Source organism: Talpa occidentalis, unplaced genomic scaffold, assembly GCF_014898055.3.
Source record: "Talpa occidentalis isolate TD23 unplaced genomic scaffold, MPIMG_talOcc4v2.1 talOcc4.2, whole genome shotgun sequence".
Classification (NCBI taxonomy): domain Eukaryota; kingdom Metazoa; phylum Chordata; class Mammalia; order Eulipotyphla; family Talpidae; genus Talpa; species Talpa occidentalis.
Window position 1 is genome coordinate 74,611,388 of NW_023602073.1, and position 22,684 is coordinate 74,634,071.

A 22,684-nucleotide genomic window follows, 5' to 3' on the forward strand; every position below is an offset into this window, starting at 1 on the left:
TCATGTTTTCTTTTTGCTTCTCTGTCTACATAATTTGAAATGCACTATCATCCCAGCCACTGATTTGTATTCTTTTTGCAAGATCTTGTCTGCCTTTCAAGTTTTCTATTGAATTCTTTAGAATAGTTACTATATTTCTTAGCTTTAAGATTTCTGTGTGTTCAATCATTTGTATTGTTGTTGAACTTGCTTTGTTATGCATTGTTTACTTTAGTTGTCTAGATGTTCTTGCAATTCACTAGACTTTATGAGTATTACTCTGAATTCTTAGACAGTTCATAGATCTCCTTTTTAAGGACAGTTACTAGTGCTTTATTACTTTCCTTTAGTTGTATCATATTTATTTATATTTTGTGATACTTGAGTCCTTACATGGGTATCCGCACATTTGAGATACTTCCTAGTGGTCTCCTCTTACAGACTTTGCAGATTTGCTTTGGCAGAGATAGTTTTTCACCAATCAACTCAGTCTGGTTTCTGGACATATTTGCTGGTAATGTTTTTGGCAGTGGGGTTTGCTATTAGGGTCTAATTTTTGGTGAGGCAAATGTTCAAGCTCTGAGATCAGGGTTTATATAGGTAAAACTGAGAGCAGCTGGCTAGGACCACTGAAACTACAGGCGAGAGACCGCTGCCCAAGTGAGGCTTGGTATGGGCTCTGCAGTTTCCGGAATTCTCCAGCCAGGCCTACTAGGTGATCATGACTGCATACTATACTCAGCACTAGGTAGGGTTATGGATTAGTTTTTCCCTCCTGCCTTGTTGGGGGATCCAAATCAGGCAAGAGTTTGCACTTAGTATTCTGGTCAGGGATATTGCCCAGCAGAGAGAGAAAGCCATGGTCAGGGATATTGCCCAGCAGACAGACAAAGCCATGGACTTGCTTTCTGTTCAAGTCCCACTGTAAGCTGAATGGGCTGGGCAGCTTCCCATGTGCTCTGGTATGGCTTTCAGGCAGCATGCAGAAGGCTGTGTTCAGCAATGAATGAAGCTATGAATTAATTTCCCTGTATAGGCTCACTGGCAGCAGCAGCTTCAAGACCACTGATATTCTTTGCTCAAGGTATTCATGCAAACTGAAGTTCCTCAGTGGATCAGAGCCTCCTCTTTGGCTCTGGGGGATGATCAGCTTTGTCTACCTGCCTCTCTCCACTCAAGGCCAGGCCAAGAGTTACTGGCTTATGCTATAGTTTCCAGGTGTACTACCAGCTCATCCTGACAGTTGGGGTCAGGAGTAATAATCTTCAAGGGGGCCTTGAATTCACTCCCCTGCCTGGTACCAGTTTTACTCTGAGGACAATCAGCCCTGCCCATCCTTCTTTCTGCTTGAGTGTTGCTACCTTATGCAGCTTGAAAGTATTCTTGCCAGGCCTTCTCTCAGATGGGGCTGGTGGCAGGTTTTGTAGTGGGTGAAGCTATGCCTAATCTCTCCTTCCAGGGTATGACTGGGAGGGCCCATTTCTGGCAACTCCCAGATTGTCTCAAACAGTCTTTCTGGTCTTGGGGTGCCAGGAACCATGATCTGCGGCAGGTAAGGCTATGACTTGGTTGTGCTTTCTGTGGACAGAGCAGGCCCTAAGGCAAAACTTTGAGGACCCAAATCAGGCAAACTTTTCCCCTGCCCAGTTCCATGGTCACACTGTGCTACTGAACTGGTTCTGTATATGTACAGAGCACTGGTTGTGACTACTACTGGCCTCTGAAGGTAGAATTTGCTCTGCTGATTTAAGTGCTGGAATCCTCTCCCTCTTTCTCCATCACAGTCAGATTCCCAGTGTTGTATCCTGAAAATTAACTTATCATCCCCATGGATCAAAATCAAAGGAGGGGCTCCCATAAAGTGACCCACAATGTTAGATGGGCTGGATATCACACCTGGGCTCTATTTTCCCATTGGAGGAACTAAAGTCTCAGGGGAGGCCTCTTGGCACAGCACTGCAGCAGCCTGGGAGCATAGCAATGAGGCCTCATATAACTATTCTTACTCTTCAGCTGTAGTCTGTCTGGATCTCTGTAGTGCAGGGAAGTGCTTCTGCCTCTCTCCTAGTTTCTAGGATTCCCTCAGCAGTATCTTGTTCATGAATATTGGTAGTTGTTTTGGGGGATAGGGGAGTGGGTGAAGTCAGGAACAACTTATATTACCAACTTGGTGATGTCTCTCCTTGCTGTGGGGTAGTCAGAGCACTCTGGGACATGTTTCTTACTTGGCAAGCTTAAATTTTATGATCCAAGTATTACCTGTTCTGTAAAGATTAAATACATTCATTTTTAGCATATCAGAATATAATTCTAACTATACATATTATTTTAAAAGTTAACTGAATATTTAAAAGTAGACAAAAAACCTAACTGGTCACTTACTTAAGGAGAAGTTTAAATTAATAAAAGGAGGTAGAGAAACAAAATATTCTGTTTACTCATTCTTCATCACTATTGTGAGCAATGCAACTACCTGAATACCTAAAAATATAAAGGAACTTTGTTTACCTTTTCTAACTTTAATGAATCAGAAGTCTTGCTGATACACAACTGAAAATGAACAGTATTCTTTCTAAAAGAATGTTTTTTTAACAGAATCCATGCTGAAGAAAGTTAATTGTGTAGCCAAAAAAACCCTTTCATAATCAAAAAGCTCTTGGAAATACTGAGTTAAGCTAAAGCAGTTTTCTTCACAATAGTATTGCCTAGAGATTAACCATCTGAATCTAACATCCACAACAGTGTCTGACAAAGTAAATGTCTGTTGAATAAATCAATGATGCATTTTCTAAAAGCTCTGTAGTGGGATCAGATTTTCAACATTTTATTTTCTTTCTTGCTCATCAATTTCTAGCTAGCTCTTTTAATAGTGTTTAAGGAATGACTATCTAGTCAGTGTATTTACAAAACACATTTGTAATGTAGTGCGGTATGTGTCCTAGCTCTACTCACAAATTATAATGAAATTGTCATAAGTAGCAGTCATAATTGTGTTGATAGTATTAACCACACATACAATCATCATCACCGATGTAAGTGTTCTAGAAACTACATCTCTTCTCAGAATTGCTTAATTTGCTAACAAAGACCTCAGTGTATCCATTCTATAGATAAAGAACAGAAAAACAGACGCTCATATGACTTGTAACAATTTTTAAAGTCTCATTGAGAGGGCCTCCCCTGGTGGCGCAGGCAGTTCAGGGCAGCACCGTGAAGCTGTCCGCAGCCTCTGCAGCATGGGTTCTATCCCAGCCTGCTGGCAAAAATCCCACATGCCATGGCAGACCTCTCCTGCCTTGCCTGCTACTCCCCTCAGCAGTGTGTTTCAGTCAGTCTGCTGCTCTGTTCCTTGCTCTGTCTCTGGTGAATCCTCTTACCCTCCCGCGCATCTGACCTGTATCCCAGTTCTTGTATGTATGAATAAATAAATCTTTAAAAAAAAAAAGTCTCATTGAGAAATTCAAAAGCAACTGACATGTAGAAATATTTGCTGTGTAGTGGTATTTAAACTCGGGTTAGTTAAATCAATAGGGCATATGAAAGCTTTGATGTAGAAATTAGGTAAATAATTTAAGTCTTTCTAAAAGGGAGCAATACACATATGGAAGACATTATGAGGAAAGGCACATTAGCTGAAAGTCTGTTAAGTTTAAGGGGAAGAAAAGACATACAGTATTTGTTCAGGAGAAAACAAATATTGCTGGTTTATCTCTGAGCTACCAATTAACATGGTACTGTTATTTGTGGTATTGAATCTAATTTGTTTCATTCTGTTTCTACCCAATTATGAAGTCAAATCTTTTGAGTATAAAGGTATATAACTGATACTAAGCAGATTAAACACTTGTTGGCTGCTACTTGCTTAGGTTCTTGGGAATATGCAGGTGGGTGAAGCTCTCTTTTAACAAAATTAAAACAAGTATATTGGACCATGTATATTTTATTTTTAATACTGAATTATTTTTTGTGCTGAGGTAATAGTGGTCTACAGCACTTTATAATTCAGAGGTATAGGTCTACACACTTTTTCAGATGTTTGTCACTGCTGCCACCAAAGCACATATAATCCTTTAGCATAGTCTGCTGGTGCCCTGGCCTCTGGTTCATTATTAAAATGTTTAGTTTTATCACTCAAATCTGTATCTGATAATTATGCATTCTTGACTTTAGTCATCTAGAATCCTACAAGTCATGTGTTTAAGTAATTCAAAATACAATGAATCCTGGAAATCCAAGAACAAGCCCTGTACTATACCATTAGTGCGGGCTTCCTAGGCAGAGGGGGATGTTCCATTTATAACTCTCATTTGTTTCCTACAATTGTGGCCAAGTTTCCACTTATTATATGTCTCCTTGCCTTAATATTAATTTCCAGTTTGGAGCACTGTAAACTCTCTCAACCCCTAAATTAAAGCAAATGGTATCCACTCCACATCCACCATCAATTTTAATAGAAACCACTTCAAAGATTCCATTTTTAAAAACAAAGTATCACCACTGCTTCCTGAATTCAAGGTTAGCCCTTTCATAATCAAGTGGGACATTCTCTGATTTCCCCTTTATTTAAACACCGGCAGTTTTTTCCAAGGCATTTTATTTCCTTCACTAAAGGTACACCTATTCTTTTGTTGTTACTGCTGGTATTGGGGAGGGGAATAAGAAAAGGGCAGCACTTACTTGGGGCAGGGTATGTGTGTTGCTATGCCAGTGCTACATTCAGCTTTCTTTCTTTTTTTTTTTTTTAAGATTATTTATGCATACAAGAACTGGGATACAGGCCAGAGGTGCAGGGGGTGAGAGGACTCACCAGAGACAGAGTGGGGAACAGAACAGGCAGACTGACTGAAATACACTGCTGAGGGGAGCAGCAGGCGAGACAGGAGGTCTGCTGTGCCATGTGGGTAACTTCTTGGCTAGCTGGGCAAAGAACTTGAGCTCCAGGCCTCCCCTGGTGGCGCAGTGGTTGAGCGCTGGGCTGCGAAGCTGCCCGCAGCCTCTGCAGCGCCAATTCGATCCCCGGCCACTGGCGAGGGTCCCACATGGCGCACAGACCTCTCCTGCTGCCCGCTGCTCCCCTCAGCAGTGTACTTCGTCTGTCTGTTCTGTTCCCCGCTCTGGTGAATTCTCTCACCTTCCTGCACTTCTGACTGTACCCAGTGCTTGTGTAAATAAATAAATCTTTAAAAAAAAAAAAAAAAAACTTGAGTTCCTTCTGCAGAGGCTACAGATGGCTTCACAGTGCTGTGCGTAACCCTGTGTCACCAGAGAGGCCCCACATTCAGCTTTCTTGAGGAACATAAAAGTCCCCAAACTTTTAAAGTTTACTTCACTTACACATTTTCAGAGAGAGCGAGAGCAATATAATATATTTCTTTCTTATGTTCTTCTGTCAAATAGTTTATCAAGCTATATGAAAGTGGAAGGCAGTAAAGACAAAAAACTATACACCTCCAACTTCAGCTTCCTTAGCAATCTGCTTTTTGACCATTTTCTCAATCATTCCTTATACTAACCTCACAGGCTTCATGTCGCTTATTATATAAGCCGCTGTTACCCTCTTTTCCACCTACTTAACTCTGTGACTATAAATTGAGCTCCAGGGCAATATAATATGAAGTTGGAAGTACATTATTGTTTTTCCAGGCTCCCTGCTTCCCTCCTGCCCTCCCACCTCCCATATAGGGAGCAAGCTAGTGCACGTAGTAAAAGAATAGAAACCACAGTTACAACTACATACAGACTCACTTCCTAGTAACTACCAATGGAGGTGCTGAAGAGTATCCCATACACACCAGATACTTCAGTTTCAATTGAAGATGTGTTCGTTCAAAATAATTTATCTACTTGGCAAGTGAATCTGAACCCACATGAGGGTCAATAAAAGGTTATGAAATGTGAAGGGAGACTATATTTCTCCTCTATTACCAAGGCCGTGAGAATGAATATTTTTCCTGTTCCTTTTGAGGTTGAAGTTTTGCTGAGTCACCATTTGGCTGAGGCTATGGAATTTTGGGGGATCTGAGTCTTATACATGTTCTCATCCATATCTCCCATTTTGCTTCAGCTTAATGGTGTTTCCTGCCCCCAGTATGGTTATGACAGGAGGGCACAACTCCAGGATTTCAGTCCTCACCTCTCTGTAAAGAGACTATGCAATTTAACTAATTCAGCAAATGTTACACGATTTACTTTCGCCTCTGAACATACGAGTTTCCACCCAGTTCTTACAACACGATCCTCCCCACTCCCAAGGCCTTTTGCCCAAACAGTGTTTCATCTACTTGAACTGTTTATTCTGTAGGAATTCTGTATTCTTTAATCTTTTCATGAGTACATGCACACATCTACTGGAGTTACTTCTTTCTCATTCCTTAGAGCTGATTTTAAGCAGTATTTTCTCAGCTAGGCCTTCCTTAACCCTAAAGTCACAATGGGAATAAACAATCTTTGCACTTTGAGCATTTTCAAAAAGCCAGGCCGAGTCCAGAAGGAGAGTTATGGGTTCCCGGGTTTTGTGCCTTATTCAAAAGAATTAAACTATCATTCAGTATAAAGGCTACACTAATGAAATATAACTCAAAGTGTTACCATAGAGAGGAGAGATGGAGGGTGAGGGACCAAGGAAGGGAAAAGGAGAAAGACACTCTTTCAGGAACTTGCTGGTGAGGAACACTTAATAAGTTACAGTTGTAGCAGAACACAAAATCCTGAAGCAATGCCTAGTTCTCTATTGTTTTAGAAACTAGAATACCTAGGGAAGGAAAATTGTAAAAATTCCCACGCCCAAAAGTCCATGGGATGTAATTTTCTCTTGTCTCTAATTCAATACAATGTTCCTTGCCTGCTTCCAGAGGATAAATGAGGATCTATGCACATATGTTACAAAGTCAAAGTAAGCCCTAGTGGGGCTTGATCTTCACACTGCTTTTTAACGTTTGCCAAGCAATCCAATACTTTAAGACTGTGACATTAAGCTTTACATATTGATTTTCAGCATCACTTAAAACTTTCATAGTCTTATCTTTAGCTGTCAAAATACTGAGTTCTAAGAATACCAAATGAATCTATTTTTAGCTGAGCTTAAGAAACTAACATCAATCTGAAATAACAGCCTTAAATATCTATTTCAAATAAATACATTCAAAATAAGTTATTCAAATTTAGTTAGTAACTGTTAATACTCTAACTTTTTAGATTGTTTCATTTTGATCATCAAACAATATACTTCATTAAAAAATGGGGTCTTTCAAAGATGTGCTTACCAACATCAGGGAAATATCTTAAACAAGTACCCTATATTTTAGCATCAAATTTCATCATCGAGCACCGAATTATCAAAAAGTGCATTAATTACATGATTGCGACAGTACAGTCTACTCTGTGTTTTTAACTCCTCAAAATGCCATGACATTTGAGTCCATTAAATTCTATGGTTGAGAGCACATGGGACTTGAAAAATCAGATAGAATGAAAAAAAAAAGATTAGTATTTTAAAAAGAACCAATTCAGGGATTTTATCAAAAACAAATTAACATTAATAAGAGACATTACTTTCCTAAAAATTTGTGCAATTTACAAATGTTTCCTGAGTGTCATGTGGCAGGCACCATTGAGATATTCATAGTAATTTATAAATATCTCACTAAAATTTTAACATACTTAGATTATAAATAAGGATACACACAATAATACAGAATACCTGAAGGGCCGTTAGGATATTTGCTAAGGCTTGTCCATATGTGTCATGACAGTGAACAGCAAGGGCACTTGGTGGGATTTCTTTCATGACACTTTCCAACATTTTCTTCATGCTTCCTGGAGTCCCCACTCCAATTGTGTCTCCCAGGGAAATCTCATAACAGCCCATGCCATACAATCTCTTAGACACCTGTTGGGAAAGGTGAAGTGCTAGTAAAACAATGGAAAGGAACAGACAAACCCTTTCGTAAAGGCAAAAAAAACACAACTAAGATGACATATCCGTGGTCAACACATAGTTGAGTTTTTTGGTCCTTTTCCATGCTCCTTAAATCCTAAGCATTATATAAAACATTGGAATGATGGTACTGTACTTAATGCTTTCCAATATTCAAATTTGCCTGAGTCATATATGTGTGTGTGTGTGTTCATTGATGGAATAATAAGGTACAATTTCAATTATGGGAGTTTTACTTTTTTCTCAACCCTTAAACAGAAGCATTACACTTCTACTTTGGAAGCAGTGTTTCTCAAGGCTTTAGATTAGGGGTTAAAAGTGTCTCAGCTCTATCACTAAGTAGTTTTGTAATTTGTAGAGTCCCTTAATATTTCCAGCTTAATTTTTACTGATTCAAAGTAGATATTTATGTGAGATACAATGCAAGGTCCCCTCAAGCTGAATAGTTAATGTAATTTTCAAAAAAACAAAGTGAATTTGTATGACAGTATGTTGACAAAAACATGGATTCTAGAATCAGACAAGTATGAATTTACATCATGAAAATGAAACAAGAATGTATATTAAAAAAACACTATACAAAACTTGACACATGGTCACTCATAAATTCATTCATTACATATTTCGTCAGTACCAATTTTATGCCAGGTACTATGCTGGGAACACAAATATTGAGACAGCTTATCTATTTACGAAGCCTGAAGTCTAGTGAGGACAGACATTAACCATTTCAAATCTAATTTGTGTAAACAGAAAGTATAAGAATAATTCTGGAACAAAGACACAGGGTTTTAAGAGCATGTAGGAAAAGAAATGGACTTAAATCTGTCAAACAGAAAAATATCAAGTGACAGCTTCAGATAAAGTAAGCATTAACTTGTTGAAAGGTGCAAGATGGAAGGATATAAGAATGGTTCGAAGAGGAATGTCAAATGCAAAAGTTGGTGTATTCCATGCAGATGAAATATAAAACTCAAAGAATATTCCAGGCAAGAGAAAAGTCAAACACAAAGGGCAGTGTCACATAAAAGAAAAAACAATGGGGAATGAAGCCATATAAAGCTGGAAATATAGGCATAGGGAAGCCCATAAAGAGCCTTGCACACCAACCAAGTTTAGTATTTTGGTTAAGGATTTTATCACAAGAGTAGTAGAAAGCCACAATACAATTTGAAGTAATATAATCAACTTATGTTTCAGAAAGGCAATAACAATATCTTAAAGCAGTTTGGAGGGTCCTCAGAAAGGGCTGCCTAGTTCTAATAGGAGACTATTATTAGTTGGAGACTTGATAATGAAAGTATAAAGCCCACTCTTTTCTACTGCACATTGCATACTAGAATTCCCTAATTGAAAGGTAGCAGAGAATGAGGCTTCAAAGAAGAAACTGAACTAGTTGGAGGAAATCCAGAAGTGTGGTATCAAGGGTAAATTCAAGGTTCAGGAAGGAGGGAATTGTCGACAATCCCAGATTTTGCTGAGAGGTCAAAAATATTTAATATGATCTTGCATTTCTTTGTACAAGTGCTAAGTAGTGATCTTATAAAGAGTAATTTCAGTAGACAGAATGGTCCAGATGTCATTCTGAAGTATGACAAGGAGCTGGTATTACATGAGGAAATGGAAACCTCTGTAGTCAGTCTTTTGAAGAAGTTGTAGAAGGATGGACATGGTCAATAAATAGAAAGGGAAGCTGAATTAAGAAAGAATTTTTCAGGTGGAAGAGATCTGAACTTGTTCAGGAGTCAATGGGGAGGATTACACACACACACACGCACGCAAAAGAGAGGAAGGACTAGAGAACTGAACAGAGTGAACAGTTTGAAACAGTCATTCTAGAGAGTAGAGAAGGTGTTGATCACATAATGTGTTAGAACAGTACAGAAGATTGTTGGTGTGAATTTCTAATGTTTCCAATCTGCTTGTTTCATGCTTCTGCTCAGCAATTCCTCAGGCATCCGGGGCAGGCATAGAGTTTGAACATGGTCTGTCCAGAGAAAGCAGAAGGCATAAAACCCAAAAAAAGCAAGGGCACTCTAGTTAATAGGCAATGTTAGATTCAGGTTTTACGGAGCCTGAAGTTATGCATTTTGGAAGAGTTCCTTAAGAAAAGAATATGCAATTGTGAATATCTATTAATAACAGTCTAGATGTGGCCCATGTGAGTGAAGTACTAGAAAAGTTAAGCTTCATTTTTATAGTATATTTACCTCTGTATGTAAAGGTCTTGCTTAAATAAGACTATGGAATAGCTCTCATTTGAAAAATCTGCAGTAATTTTCAGAAGTTGAAAAGTTAAAAAAAAGATTAAAAGTTTATCATACATACATTTGTATTTTCTAACAATGCCACCTTCTCTGCTTTAGTATCATATTGTAAATTTATCAAAATTAACACTTACTACAGGTGTGCATTATATACTTCCTATACAAATAAGTTTCTGAGACAGTCTAATATAACCTCAAAGATATCATTTTGTATTTGTTAGTAATAAACAGAAACTGGAAACAGAAAAACTTCAGTAAGCAATTCTAAACCACTACACAGACATGCATCACTCAAGATGGGGTTATGTTCCAAGAAATGTATCCTTTGGTGACTTACTTGTGCAGTTACTAGAGTGTAATTACACAACTCTAGGTGGTGAAACCTACTACACACATAGGCTGTACACTGTATGGTATGGTCTATTGGCACCACAGTCATTGTATATGGGATCTGTCTTTGAAACATTAAGCTACGTATGACTATAATCTGTTGCTATAAAATTGCTTGGAATAGCAGTGGTAGTAAATGTATTATATTCAGAGGAGCAAAACGAAGGAATGTTACTTACGCAGCCAAGGCAAAGTTTAAGTGTATATGCACAAACTTCCCTGACATTCCGACAGAAAGAGCTTCTATCTACACAGAACCCAAACAGCTGCTTTTGTTGCCTTCATGTTGGAGCACCCAAAATAAGACACATACGTTATTTAACTTTCAAAGGAGTGTGTCCTGTAGTGTCTGCAGGATTAAAATAAACCTATTAAATTATCAAACCTGTCTTCAGAGAGAAATAAGGGATTTCCTATTGTACAGTAAAGAGTAAGGAAAATGATCACTTACTAAGATAATATACATCATTTTACCATGAACCAGAAAACTGAGGTATATCTTACTTCTGTCACTTTTTGTGGTGTGATGCTTCCTTCATATGGACAGCCCAGGGCACAAGACACATACCTAAATGCAAAATACAGAGCCATATAAATATGTGAATGATAGATGAGCCAATTTGTAGCTTTTATTGTAGAAAAAGGAATAGGCAAAAATGCACCAAGAAAGTTTTTGACGCCTTCATTATTTTCAGATCAAACAGAAACAATTTTGGAGCACTTTAAGCTTAAATCACATTTTCATCTTTCTAATTATGATGTAATATATTCTATTTGCTGTTGGATAGGGATAAGAGAACATGAATTTCTTATGTGGTTGTTTATATGTGTAGCAACAGATAAACTTCCAAAGCATGTCAATGAACTATGTGTTTTATTTAAATGAGTAAATCTATTCAATCGTTAAAGATCTAGGTCTTTGGTATCATATATATGTATAGAGTAACAGATGTCCAACTGAATTTCTCTCTTCATCCCATCTGGATGTTTTGGCCTTATTTAGATATAGTCATTAATCACCCCCAAAAACTCCTACAACAATCCATCACCTTAAATTTCATCTTGTTTATCTCTCAGGGGTTTACCTAAATCATTCCAAACAGAATAGTGTCTAGTCTTTTTAAAAGGGTCCAAATATAGATATTCCATAAGCTTCTTTAATATAAAAAGTTAAGTTTTTCCTGCAATGACAATGATACATTTATATCTTAAACTAGTACACTTTAGGAAAAGCCCATTTTAGCTATTTTCAGCTCATTGCCTATCCCTTTTATTAAACTTTCCTCAGAGATTTTATGACATTTGTATTAAAATAATGAATCATGTATCTGATTGTCAGGAATTAGGCAATTCTCATGAGGATGAAAGGGGTGGTCAGGAAAGAAGCTAGAGATACCTTTATTTGGGCCAGAATATTAAAGATTTTAGATAGAAGGCACTCAAAATACTAGGTAGTTAATGACAAGGTTTTTTTGTCTTACAGAGAAGTGTGGGTAAACCCATGAGAGAAGACAATACTGTATTTCTTCATTCTAGTACACTGAATTTCATAACAGGTTTAGAGTAAAAAAAAAAATGTACCTTCAGTGATTCAACACATATCCATTGGCTTGAAATACGTAGCCTAATATCAGAAGCATTAAACTGAATAAAAGTTATGTTTTGATATTAAACTAAATAGTTATACAATAACAGGGAAGGATAGAGGGCAAATACATGTAAAATTTTAAAGTTGGATGGACAGGAAACCCATCTCTCTGCTCTTCCTACTGTAATAATATTATTTACTGATCGATGTGAACACAACACTGGAGAAGGTGATGAGGATGAAACAGGGAACATAATCTATCCTGAACCCAAAAATAATATATGTAATTAAATAGAAAATTCAAACTATCCGTTTACATGTTCTCCCTTTAAATGTGAGACGCAAAACAAGCAAAAACAACAACAAATATAAAATCAAGCAAATATACCTTCCCTGTATTCTTATTATTTAGCCACAACTTATGCCACAATGCCCTTTGTGCTTGTGTTTTCATTCATTCATGTTTTGCCTTTGATTCCTTCCTAGGTCTATAATTTGCCAGGTCTTCAGACTCCAATCTTCTATGACTCCTTTCCATCATTGTAACTGTTTACCTCAAACTATTACTACTCACACATGGGGCTACTTTCTTCCAAAGCAAATGTGGTGATTCTCAACTATGTTCTTTACCTGAACTTCTAAAGCACAGGTTGGTAGACCAAGCTCTACACACCAAATTCTGTTCACCTTTCTTTTGTAAATAAACTCTTAACTGGAATACAGCCATGCCCATCTGTTTACCTACTATTAGTGGCTGGTGACAGGAACATTGAGTAGCTGCAATACAAACAACCCTATCCACGAAACCTAAAATGTTACTATCTGGCCCTTTATTGAAAAGGTTTACTAACCCTTGGTAAAAACTGAGAACACATTTATTCATTATGAAAATAAGTTAAATTTTCTGTTTTGACACATTGCTAAAGTCAGTTTCTGGACATGAGTGTTTCTCTAATAATCTATTTGAATGGCTCTCAATATCCGTTGTACAGAAACATGAAGGAGCTTAACCAAAACAAAACACTGTTAGTTAGGAATATTCCAAACCAATCAGAAACTCAGAATATAATTTAAAATAACCTTATAAGTTCCATTTTGCCAAAAATAAAATCAAAAACAAAAAAAAAAGCACTCAACTATTAGCAAAACTGTCTCACTTGGAGTACCTGATTGATTCCCTTATCTGAAACAGGATATTATACAGATCTCTAATAATATCTCAGGATTTTTTTTTTTTTTGCTATTATGCTATAGCATTTTTATCCATCTTTCATTAGCTGGTGGCTAAATTTCTCACAGGCCCAGGCAAACAGTTTCTACTCTGCTAAGAACCCAAACTTCAACCTTTCATGTCCTTTTTCATTTTTCCATACTTCTGTTTCAATTTTCTTTTTACTGAACTGTTTTCTTTCGTACTTCTTTCAGCAAAGGTAGAATGAGACAGACTGTTTGTGTCAGCAAATGATTTTATTTCACCTTCATTGTGTAATAGTTGGCTAGGTAGAGAATTCTAGGTTGGCATTTTAGCATTTTGAACACCTTTCTTTTCCGCTAGCTCTGTTTCCTTTTCTGCTTACCTTGTCCTGATTTTTCTTAGGGTACTTTTTCCTAGGGTACTTTGTTACCTTCTGTGGATTATAACTTTTACCATAGGTGCCTTTTGGTTTATATACAAGTTCTTTGAGAGCCTTGAGTTATTTAAATGTCTCTATAAGGAATATCTGACTTCCTTTATCCTTTGCTATGTACATTTTACCAGTTCTTGCAGTAAATTTATACCTTTATTTTTCAATTTAGGTTTCCAGTGTATTTGTGTGTCATAAATCTACAACACATAACTATAACTGAGATGGTTCTAGTTACTTTGCATTGGCAAGGAGGGCCTAACAGGCTTCAGAATTCTTAGTTATGAATTCATGTTATAGCAGAACATCTATGTTTTCCCACATAAATAAATTCCATTTTCAAGTTACTAGAGAATATATCTGAGATAGGTACCGCTATGTGACACTGTGCATGCTCGCCATATTATTTTTAATGAAACATGGGAACTTTTCTTAGTTTGGCAATGTTTTAAAAGTTATTATATTGAATGTTTGTAATGGAAACAGAAAAAAATCTGTGTGGCAGCTCTGTCCCTATAGTCTCTTTCAACCTTATACAGATAACTCTAGAAACAACTCCAAAGCTCTCTGTGCACATTATAATTTGTTTGATACATTCACATGGTATATTAAGCTTAATATATCCAAAATGGTACTCATTCCATACTTGCATTAACCTATAGTCCTACATTTGTCACTTAAAAAAATGATATAGTAATTCTAAGCATCTGTCTTAGTAAGTTATTATCCTAGTTAGTCATCTTTGAGAACAAATTCAATAACCAAGGTTGACTGAGTCTTCCACTCCACCATCTAAAGCACATAATCTCTGCTAGAACCAGCCTGAGTGTGCAAAGCTGTCCCTGAATCCCCCTCCAGGGCAGTTTCAGGTATCTCCTATGTGTTCCCCTAGCCTCTAGTCTCATGGCCCTCATTTTTACTCCAGTCTACTGCCAAAACAACATTCTTAGAACATAAATTTGATTACATATTTTATCACTTTGAAAATCTTTATGGCTTGCCATTATCTACCAAATAAACTTGGTGCTCATGTTCAACAGCTTATGAAGCCTCATTCTAACTTTCTACCTTTCCTCTGTTACGCAGCCTCAAAACATTCTATTCCAATGAAGGGATTCTCTTCCTATGACCAAAACGTTTCTTGAGATTTCTCTTCATTATGCCTTTCTTTTCTGTACATTCCTCCCTTACCTAAAAATTCAATTATTTCTAATAATATTACCACATATTTACCGACTTTATTTTATAGCACTTTCTCCATGAAGTTTCTCTAAATAGCTCACAATGGTTTTTAACATAATGTTTCTTTAAACTTTGGTAGGCTTTATCACAAGATAGCATATAGAAAACATGTAACATTTCCTAGTGCATAAATGTTAGCTAATATTTTCACATTCTAAATAATTTTCGATGAAATTCCTAATCATTATAATGAACATACAGCTAAATCTGGGATGTGTATGTTCTAATTCAGTCAGTCAGATATGATAGAATTTTGGGAACTTAGAAGCATATTTTAAACATTATTTAGGATGACAGAGTAATAGTATAACCACTGACCATGTTGAGGCTGTTTAACAATATCATACATAAACATGAGAAAGCCTAAACTAAAGCATTCAAGTCTTCAACAAAAGGAACGTACAGTTTAGGTAACATCCTAGCCTAACTTCCTACAATTATCCCATGTCCCGCCAATCATTTTGTCAAAAAGAATTGAAGAGTAAAAGCCTTGCCTAAATGTCACAAACACTTGGAGTAGAATCAAACATTGTTATCGTCAAGAGAAAAGAGTGATGAAATCAGAAATTATGATAATTAAACTAATTTAAGAATTTAAATATAGAAGTTGCATTGATGTACTGTTGCAGTATCCATCAACTTATAAGCAACATCAAATAGCATCACACTATTAATAAACCAACCAAAAATAAATTTTGGAGCCTATTTATAGATACATATATATAATATGCATATAAATAATATATATAATATTTATGTTATTTATATGTAACTGCACATGATGTAAGAAAAGATGGTTTCTTGGTCTCAATCACCAATTCTGCTTTCATTTTGCTCTAGACAATTTGATCAAAAATGATAAAACACAATCTTTACCTAGAAGTTCTACAGGAAGGCAGTTTATACATCACTGCAAAAATTGCTTACATGTATTAACTATTGTTGAATATATGTTATTCTGGCACACAGAAGTACTGGAGTAATACATAAGGCTAAAAATGGTATAGACCATCAAATACACCATACATAGGAAAGAAAATAGCTCTAACAGATGTTTCATATACCATATCTTGGTAAATGATGATTTGAATTATTCCTCCAGGCCAATACAAAGGACTGGATTGAACAACAGAGGTTGGAAAGGAACTTGACAATATGTTGCTTACTTATAAGACAGTGATATGCAAGTGAATCCCATTGGGGTAGATCATCCAGTGGAGGAACACTTACAACATCAGTCATGAGAAAGACCACCTGCCAGTCACTATGTATTTCAAAACCTGACCCCTAAATAAGGGGGCTCATTATCCCACTCAATAAGACTGCTATTGCCTTCAGGGTCAGGATCAGAATACATAATGACATTCTGCAGTGGACAGGGGGAGGAGAGGAAACACAAACCCTGTGCAACTGAACTTGGATGGATTGGCTAACAAGCAGTCTGCAAGTTTTTGAGTCAATGTGTTGAGTTATAAATTATTTCACAAAGGGGAAACCAGTAAAAACTCACTACTTTGAACAAAAAGACTTCTTATTTTTGCAGCAGTTAGGAAGATTGCTATTTTAAAGGCTAGAACTCAGTGAGAGAGACAGCTAGTCCACCAATAATTAAGCACAGAAAGAATTTCCTAAGTTTGAGTATCTTTTATCAAATAAATTGGTCACTAATATAAGTAATACAATCTTATTTGGAAACATTTCAAATAAATTAGACAGAAGCAAGCAGATGGTAGTGATAGTAGGTGAAGAGATAGATAACATATGTGGCACTAGGAAAATGTTTTATAAAGAAGTTATGCCTAAAACAAAATGTTACCTTATCTAAAAATTGTCTTTCTTTAGTACCTAAAAGTAATCTATGATAGTCTAGATTAATTACTAAGTTACCCTACTTTTCCCCCTCCTTGTTATTTTGTACTTTTTCTGGGAATTTGAGAATATTTTTGCATTTCGTAATTTCTTAAAATATATAATTTTGACTCTTAGGCCCAAGACACATAAAGCTGTCTTCCTCGTATATGCCTTCATATGCACAGATGCTTACCTTGGGAATTTATAATGCACACTTACAAGAATTTTAATGTGAAGTTAACAGCACCTCAGTGATGGTTTACTTTTTAAATGATTATTCTCAGATAGTATGTATGTGATTCATGTGATTTTACTCAGAAAGCTGGTATCTGCTTCAGATAAAAAGGAAAAAAAAGACTTACATTACGCCAGTCTCACATTACATAAGTCTTCTTTTGTACTAGAAGACTACTTAATATCACCAGGCATTTCACTTGTAAAAGGATCTCAACAAACCAAGAGATATACTGCTTTCAATAAAAGCCAATGGTAAAAAAAAAGAAAATATTTTAAACTTTAGAAATAGAAAATTACTTGGATTTTTAAACATATCATGTGAATTACACAATTAAAGAATGAAATCCAAAATATACACATTTCATTGCCATTCACACATAATGTAGATGCAGCAGTTAGCTGACTGCATTTTATGGCAGTGATTTGGCATGGTATTTTTTCACAGTGTGTCCAGATGTTATATAAAGTTCTAAGCATGTATTAAAAATGTATACACACATATACATGTGTGCTTCCTGAAGGAAGGAATAACAATATCCTAAAAATGGCCTGCTATTTAGGCCATATGAAAGTTTACTATTTTTATAAAAATTCAAGTGATTGTAGTGAGTATTCATAAAATGTGTACTGCCTTATGGCTTTTTCAGGCTCACAACATAAATTTTCTGGATGATGTCCAAGTACATGTTGATACAGCTGTTGCCATAGCAAGGCACACTGAAGCATCTACTTCAGTTTCTACTAGCTGAGCATGGCTCTTTTCTTTAAATGAGTACCAATGGCATATTAATGAGTATCCACAATCAATATTGCCCCTAAAAACATCTAATTTAAACTATAAAAGTTTTAGGGAAGAAGGTAATTTCCAATTGCAAGACTAAATAATGAACTCACATAGTGTAAAACATTTTTGGGGCATATTTTTACTGCAGTAATGTTGGCTTACAGCATTGTGTATGATTCTGAGCTATAGGTTCATACCATTTCAGATGTCTGTTACCACACCACACTCCTAGTGCTTCTCCATAGTACACTGGGCCCCCTCTGAGTCTAGTAGCCTCAATTCATCAGTGAGATTGCTAGAGTTGTTTTGGTCTGTTTCATTGATTTGTTTCTTTCTGTTCCACATATGAGTGAAGTCATCTGGGATTTGTCTTTCTCATTTTATGGCAAGTTTCATCTGTTAATGCTGAATACTATTACAGTGCATATATACACCATATCTTCCTAAACCACTCCTATGTAAGCAGACATTTAGGTTGTTGGCTATTGTAAATAGTGCTGTGATGAATATAGGAATGCACATATCCCTTTGAATTTGTGTTTTCACATTCCTTGGGTAGATACCTTGAAGTGGAATTGTTGGTTTATATGGTATGTCAATTTTTTCATATTTTTAGAAACTTCTACACTGTTTTTCATAGGGGCAGAACCAGTCTACAGTCTCACCAACAGTGGGACTATATTTTTCTCTATAACCTCATGAAATAGACATCCTTTATTTTCTGTCTTTGGCAATACTTTATCTTGCTTTTAATTTTTTTTCTTTTATGTGTTTAAAAATGTGCTATGAGGAAGGAAGGAGATGGTGTAGTAATATACATCCTAAGAGATGTCAACCTATACCTCTAAATAATATACAGTTTATAAACCAATGCTATTTCACTGCAAACAAACAAACAAAAATTAAAAAGGTAAAGAGTTCAATATAGCGTAGTCCAACTCTACTCACATTCCAAATGATTTTGGTGGAATTCCAACTCTTATCTAATGCCATCATACAAAATTGAATCCACTTTTATTTTCTTAATCTTTCCTGCTACAATAAACTTTCCTCATCCAATAACATTGTTAGTAGAGTCAAGAGGCACTGAAATACTTTACAAGTAGTAGAACTATTCCCAGTTGAAAACTGGTGCCATAGACCATCAACTCCAATGAATCTCACACTTACAGCCTTTTTTGAGTGGGAGTATGCAGAGGGTTAGCCTATGCCAACTTCAGAACTGCATGTTGGATAGGAGGGTAGAGCAGATATTGGTGTCTTTATTTCAAAACTCTTATATCTAAGTCTCATCCATGCTTGATTGAGTGACAAGATCCTGATATTTGAGTTTTTTGTAATACATTTGGGGGCCTTGAGAGAAGAGGATGAATAGTTTTTCCATAAGGAGATGCAAATTGTGAGTAAAAAGTGAACTGTGGCAGGCTGTATTTTCTCCAAATGGCCATATGTTATGTAATATATTACACTGTATTTGTTATATTGTACTCTTATGTTACAGTTCAACGCCTTCATGCAGGGTGACACTGATACTCTATCAAGATTATTAGTTGCCCTTGAATCTGGGAAGGTCTGTTACTGTCGCTGAAGTGACAGAATGTGACTTCTATGGCTATATCACAAATAAAGACTATAGCTCATGACAAAGAAACAACAACAAAAAAACTTTGCTCACCAACCAAAGGAAGTACAACCTGCATTTAAATCCAATGCTAGCACTGTCTTCTCTGACAAATGCTGTATTTTTTCATTTATTAAGATTATGTACTATGCTTATATCTCCTTTATTATAAAACCAATAGAAAATTAGCTACTGTCTTAGAAACTTCTTGTTGGCAATGGTGTCTTATGTGATCGGGGCCATCACTATATATTGATATATCTCACAGTATTAGTTAATAATTGTTAGAGTATACCTTGCTTGTATAATGCAGTTGATTCAGAGGGACAGAACTGCTGGAAACAGACAACAACCAAAGCAGGTTTTCAACTGCTTTGGGGTCACACAGAAAAAGCAGGGGATTCTGCAGTTCAATGGGAATTTTGCAACTTCCCAATGCAGCTCAAAGGCTCAATTCTATCTTTTATATATGCAAAGTTCCACGTCCATCAACTATTCTTTGAAGGAAAAGTCATGGATCTTAAAATTGTTTATAATATGATTTGGAAAGCATTAGTTGATTTTTTTTAAACCAACTCATGCTAGCTGAGATCAAAAGCCAGCTGCATTGCAATTTTTTAGTAAATGAAGTGGTAATAATTTTATGTTAGGCATACTAGTCTCTGAATCAACTGTAATTTTTATTATATATAGTGATATTATATATTATATATAGTACCATATATAGTGATGACCTTGATCACATGGCACAAATAGATATTCTAGTCATTATAAATAGTGAAATAATGTATAGGTAGTTCATATACGGGTTTTAACAGCAGGTGTAAACTAAGTAAAATTTGTAAAATTTCTTAATTACCCTCGTGTTGGAATATTCATGTTCCTTGCAGACTTAATGACTTCCTCAAACTTCTCCATACTTTCTTCAATAGAACAGTTGATATTCTTCTTGCTAAAGGATTCAGATGCAGCGCCAAAAACTGATATTTCAGTGGCTCCGGCAGCAACCTGAAAAATACAATTTAAAGTCAAAATTTAGTAACAAAAATTTAAAAAGCAGATTAGCTATTTTATAACAATTATTCCACATACTCAAATACATAAATTGAACATAAATCTTAAAAAAAATAAAATAAGGCACATAGTTTATTTATGCATAGAAGAGCTGGGGTGCAGGGGGTGAGAGACATAGACCAGAGACAGAGTGGGGAGCAGAACAGATGGATCTACTGAAATACACTGCTGTGGGGAGCAGTGGGCGAGACAGGAGAGGTCTGCTGAGCCAGCTCCCTGGCTGGGGATGGAACTTGTGCTGCAGTGGCTGCAGATAGCTTCATAGTGCTGACACTTAACCGCTTGTGCCACAAGGGAGGACCTCTATTTTTTCATTTCCTAAATTACATGTTTACCCTAATTACAGGTAATACTAGTAGCCTTATAAAATCTCTGAATATCTATGGAAATATTTCTTGATTAATTATACTCTATTTTTAAATGACTTTTTTTCTAATTCACATAGATTTTGCCTAAAATTATCTTCTAATTTCACAGTCTAACTTATATAGGTCCATACTATGACAGGTACAACCATATCCCTATGTGTAATGCCTTTTCATCCTCTCATCAGCCTTTAATTAGGTTATCATTTTGAATTTACTTTTTCCTTTGCCCCTTTTATTATCTTTACCCCCTCCCAACTTCAGTGACTTTTCAAATACAGATTTCTCAATTTTCTAGATTAGGTTATAAAAGCAGTTATGGCAATGATTACCTTCACCAAGAGGAGGGAAATAAGTGACAAAAAGCTGACAATTGACAATTATATTCTATCAAGAAATGTTTAAGCCATGTTCTGTATTCCTTTTTTTAAAAAAAGAGGAAAGCACAAAATTTTGAAATGAATTTTATCAAAATAGATTAATGTATTTTTATGTTTAAAATGGAAAAACTGTATATGGAGCACTTTAGTCCTTAACAATACCATGGGACTGCTGATCTCCATGAACTAATACTAGTTATTTACAAATATTTATATAGGCTAACAAGTGAATTATATATGACAGTTTTAACTTTGCAAATATCTTCAAAACAATAAGAAGCAGGGGGCCTCCCTGGTGGCACAGGGGTTAAAGTCTCTGCACTATGAAGTTAATGCCAGTGACTGCAGCATGAGTTCAATCTCAGGCCAGGGAACTGACTCACATGGGCAGCAGACCTCTCCTGTCTGGCCCACTGCTCCCCTCAGCAGTGTATTTCAGTAAATCTGCCTGTTCTGCTCCCCACTCTGTCTCTGGTGAATCCTCTCACTCCCCCCACCCCACACACACACCTCATGTCTATACCCCAGTTTGTTTGTTTTTTTTTTAAAGATTTATTTTATACAAGCACTGGGTACAGTCAGAAGCGCGGGAGGGTAAGAGAATTCACCAGAGCCAGAGTGGGGAGCAGAATAGGCAGACTGACGAAATACACTGTTGAGGGGAGCAACGGGCACAGCAGGAGCGGTCTGCGCACCACGTGGGACCCTAGCTGGCCGGCCAGGGATCGCAGGGGCTGCGGGCAGCCCAGTGCTCAACTACTGCGCCACCAGGGAGGCCCTATACCCCAGTTCTTGAATGCATAACTGAATAAAAATTATCTTAAAAAAAAACAGTAAGAAGCATATCTATTTTAGAAAAATTAGAAGTATACTCACAGCACGATGAAAACCTTGAAGATTAGGAGTAAGGACGGGATATCGAACACCTGGGTATTGATGAATGCCTTTCATCACTTCAGTGTGATCAGCCATCTTCAATACATAATAGTTTCAATATTAATCAAGCATGCTTTTAGATTTTTAGGTAGCTAATAATTACATGAACAGTCATTCTATAAAGTTTGCAATTACAAAACTATGCCAATGTAACTAGCTAAAGGTTAAGTAGTTTTCAGTGTCATAAAAACATAACTAGATCTGGTTTAACTTATTTACATAAATAGGATCTGACTAGAGTGATTATAAATATTTCAGATTTCTGACTTGTTATTTTCACTTCACTGAAATTTATTCTTTCCATTTTATTTTCAAAGCCTCAAATACCCCTCGAATTGAGGAGCTTGAAAGATAATATTCCATGCATTTACTTTTGACGTGAAAATTGCATGTCCAAATAATTCTCAAT

The 22,684-nt window shown here is 36.3% G+C and overlaps 1 protein-coding gene across 10 annotated transcripts in view; it reads right to left on the reverse strand.

Moving 5' to 3' along the window:
• Positions 1–22,684, reverse strand: part of HMGCLL1 (3-hydroxymethyl-3-methylglutaryl-CoA lyase like 1) — a 255,407-nt gene that overhangs the window by 55,983 nt on the left and 176,740 nt on the right. For all 10 annotated transcript variants that reach the window (XM_054698883.1, XM_054698886.1, XM_054698885.1 and 7 more), the window contains 4 exons: positions 22,216–22,311; positions 20,380–20,528; positions 11,077–11,140; positions 7,679–7,867 (listed from right to left, as the gene is read on the reverse strand). In XM_054698883.1, the coding sequence (XP_054554858.1) occupies positions 7,679–7,867; positions 11,077–11,140; positions 20,380–20,528; positions 22,216–22,311 (498 nt within the window). The remainder of the gene's footprint in view (positions 1–7,678; positions 7,868–11,076; positions 11,141–20,379; positions 20,529–22,215; positions 22,312–22,684) is intronic.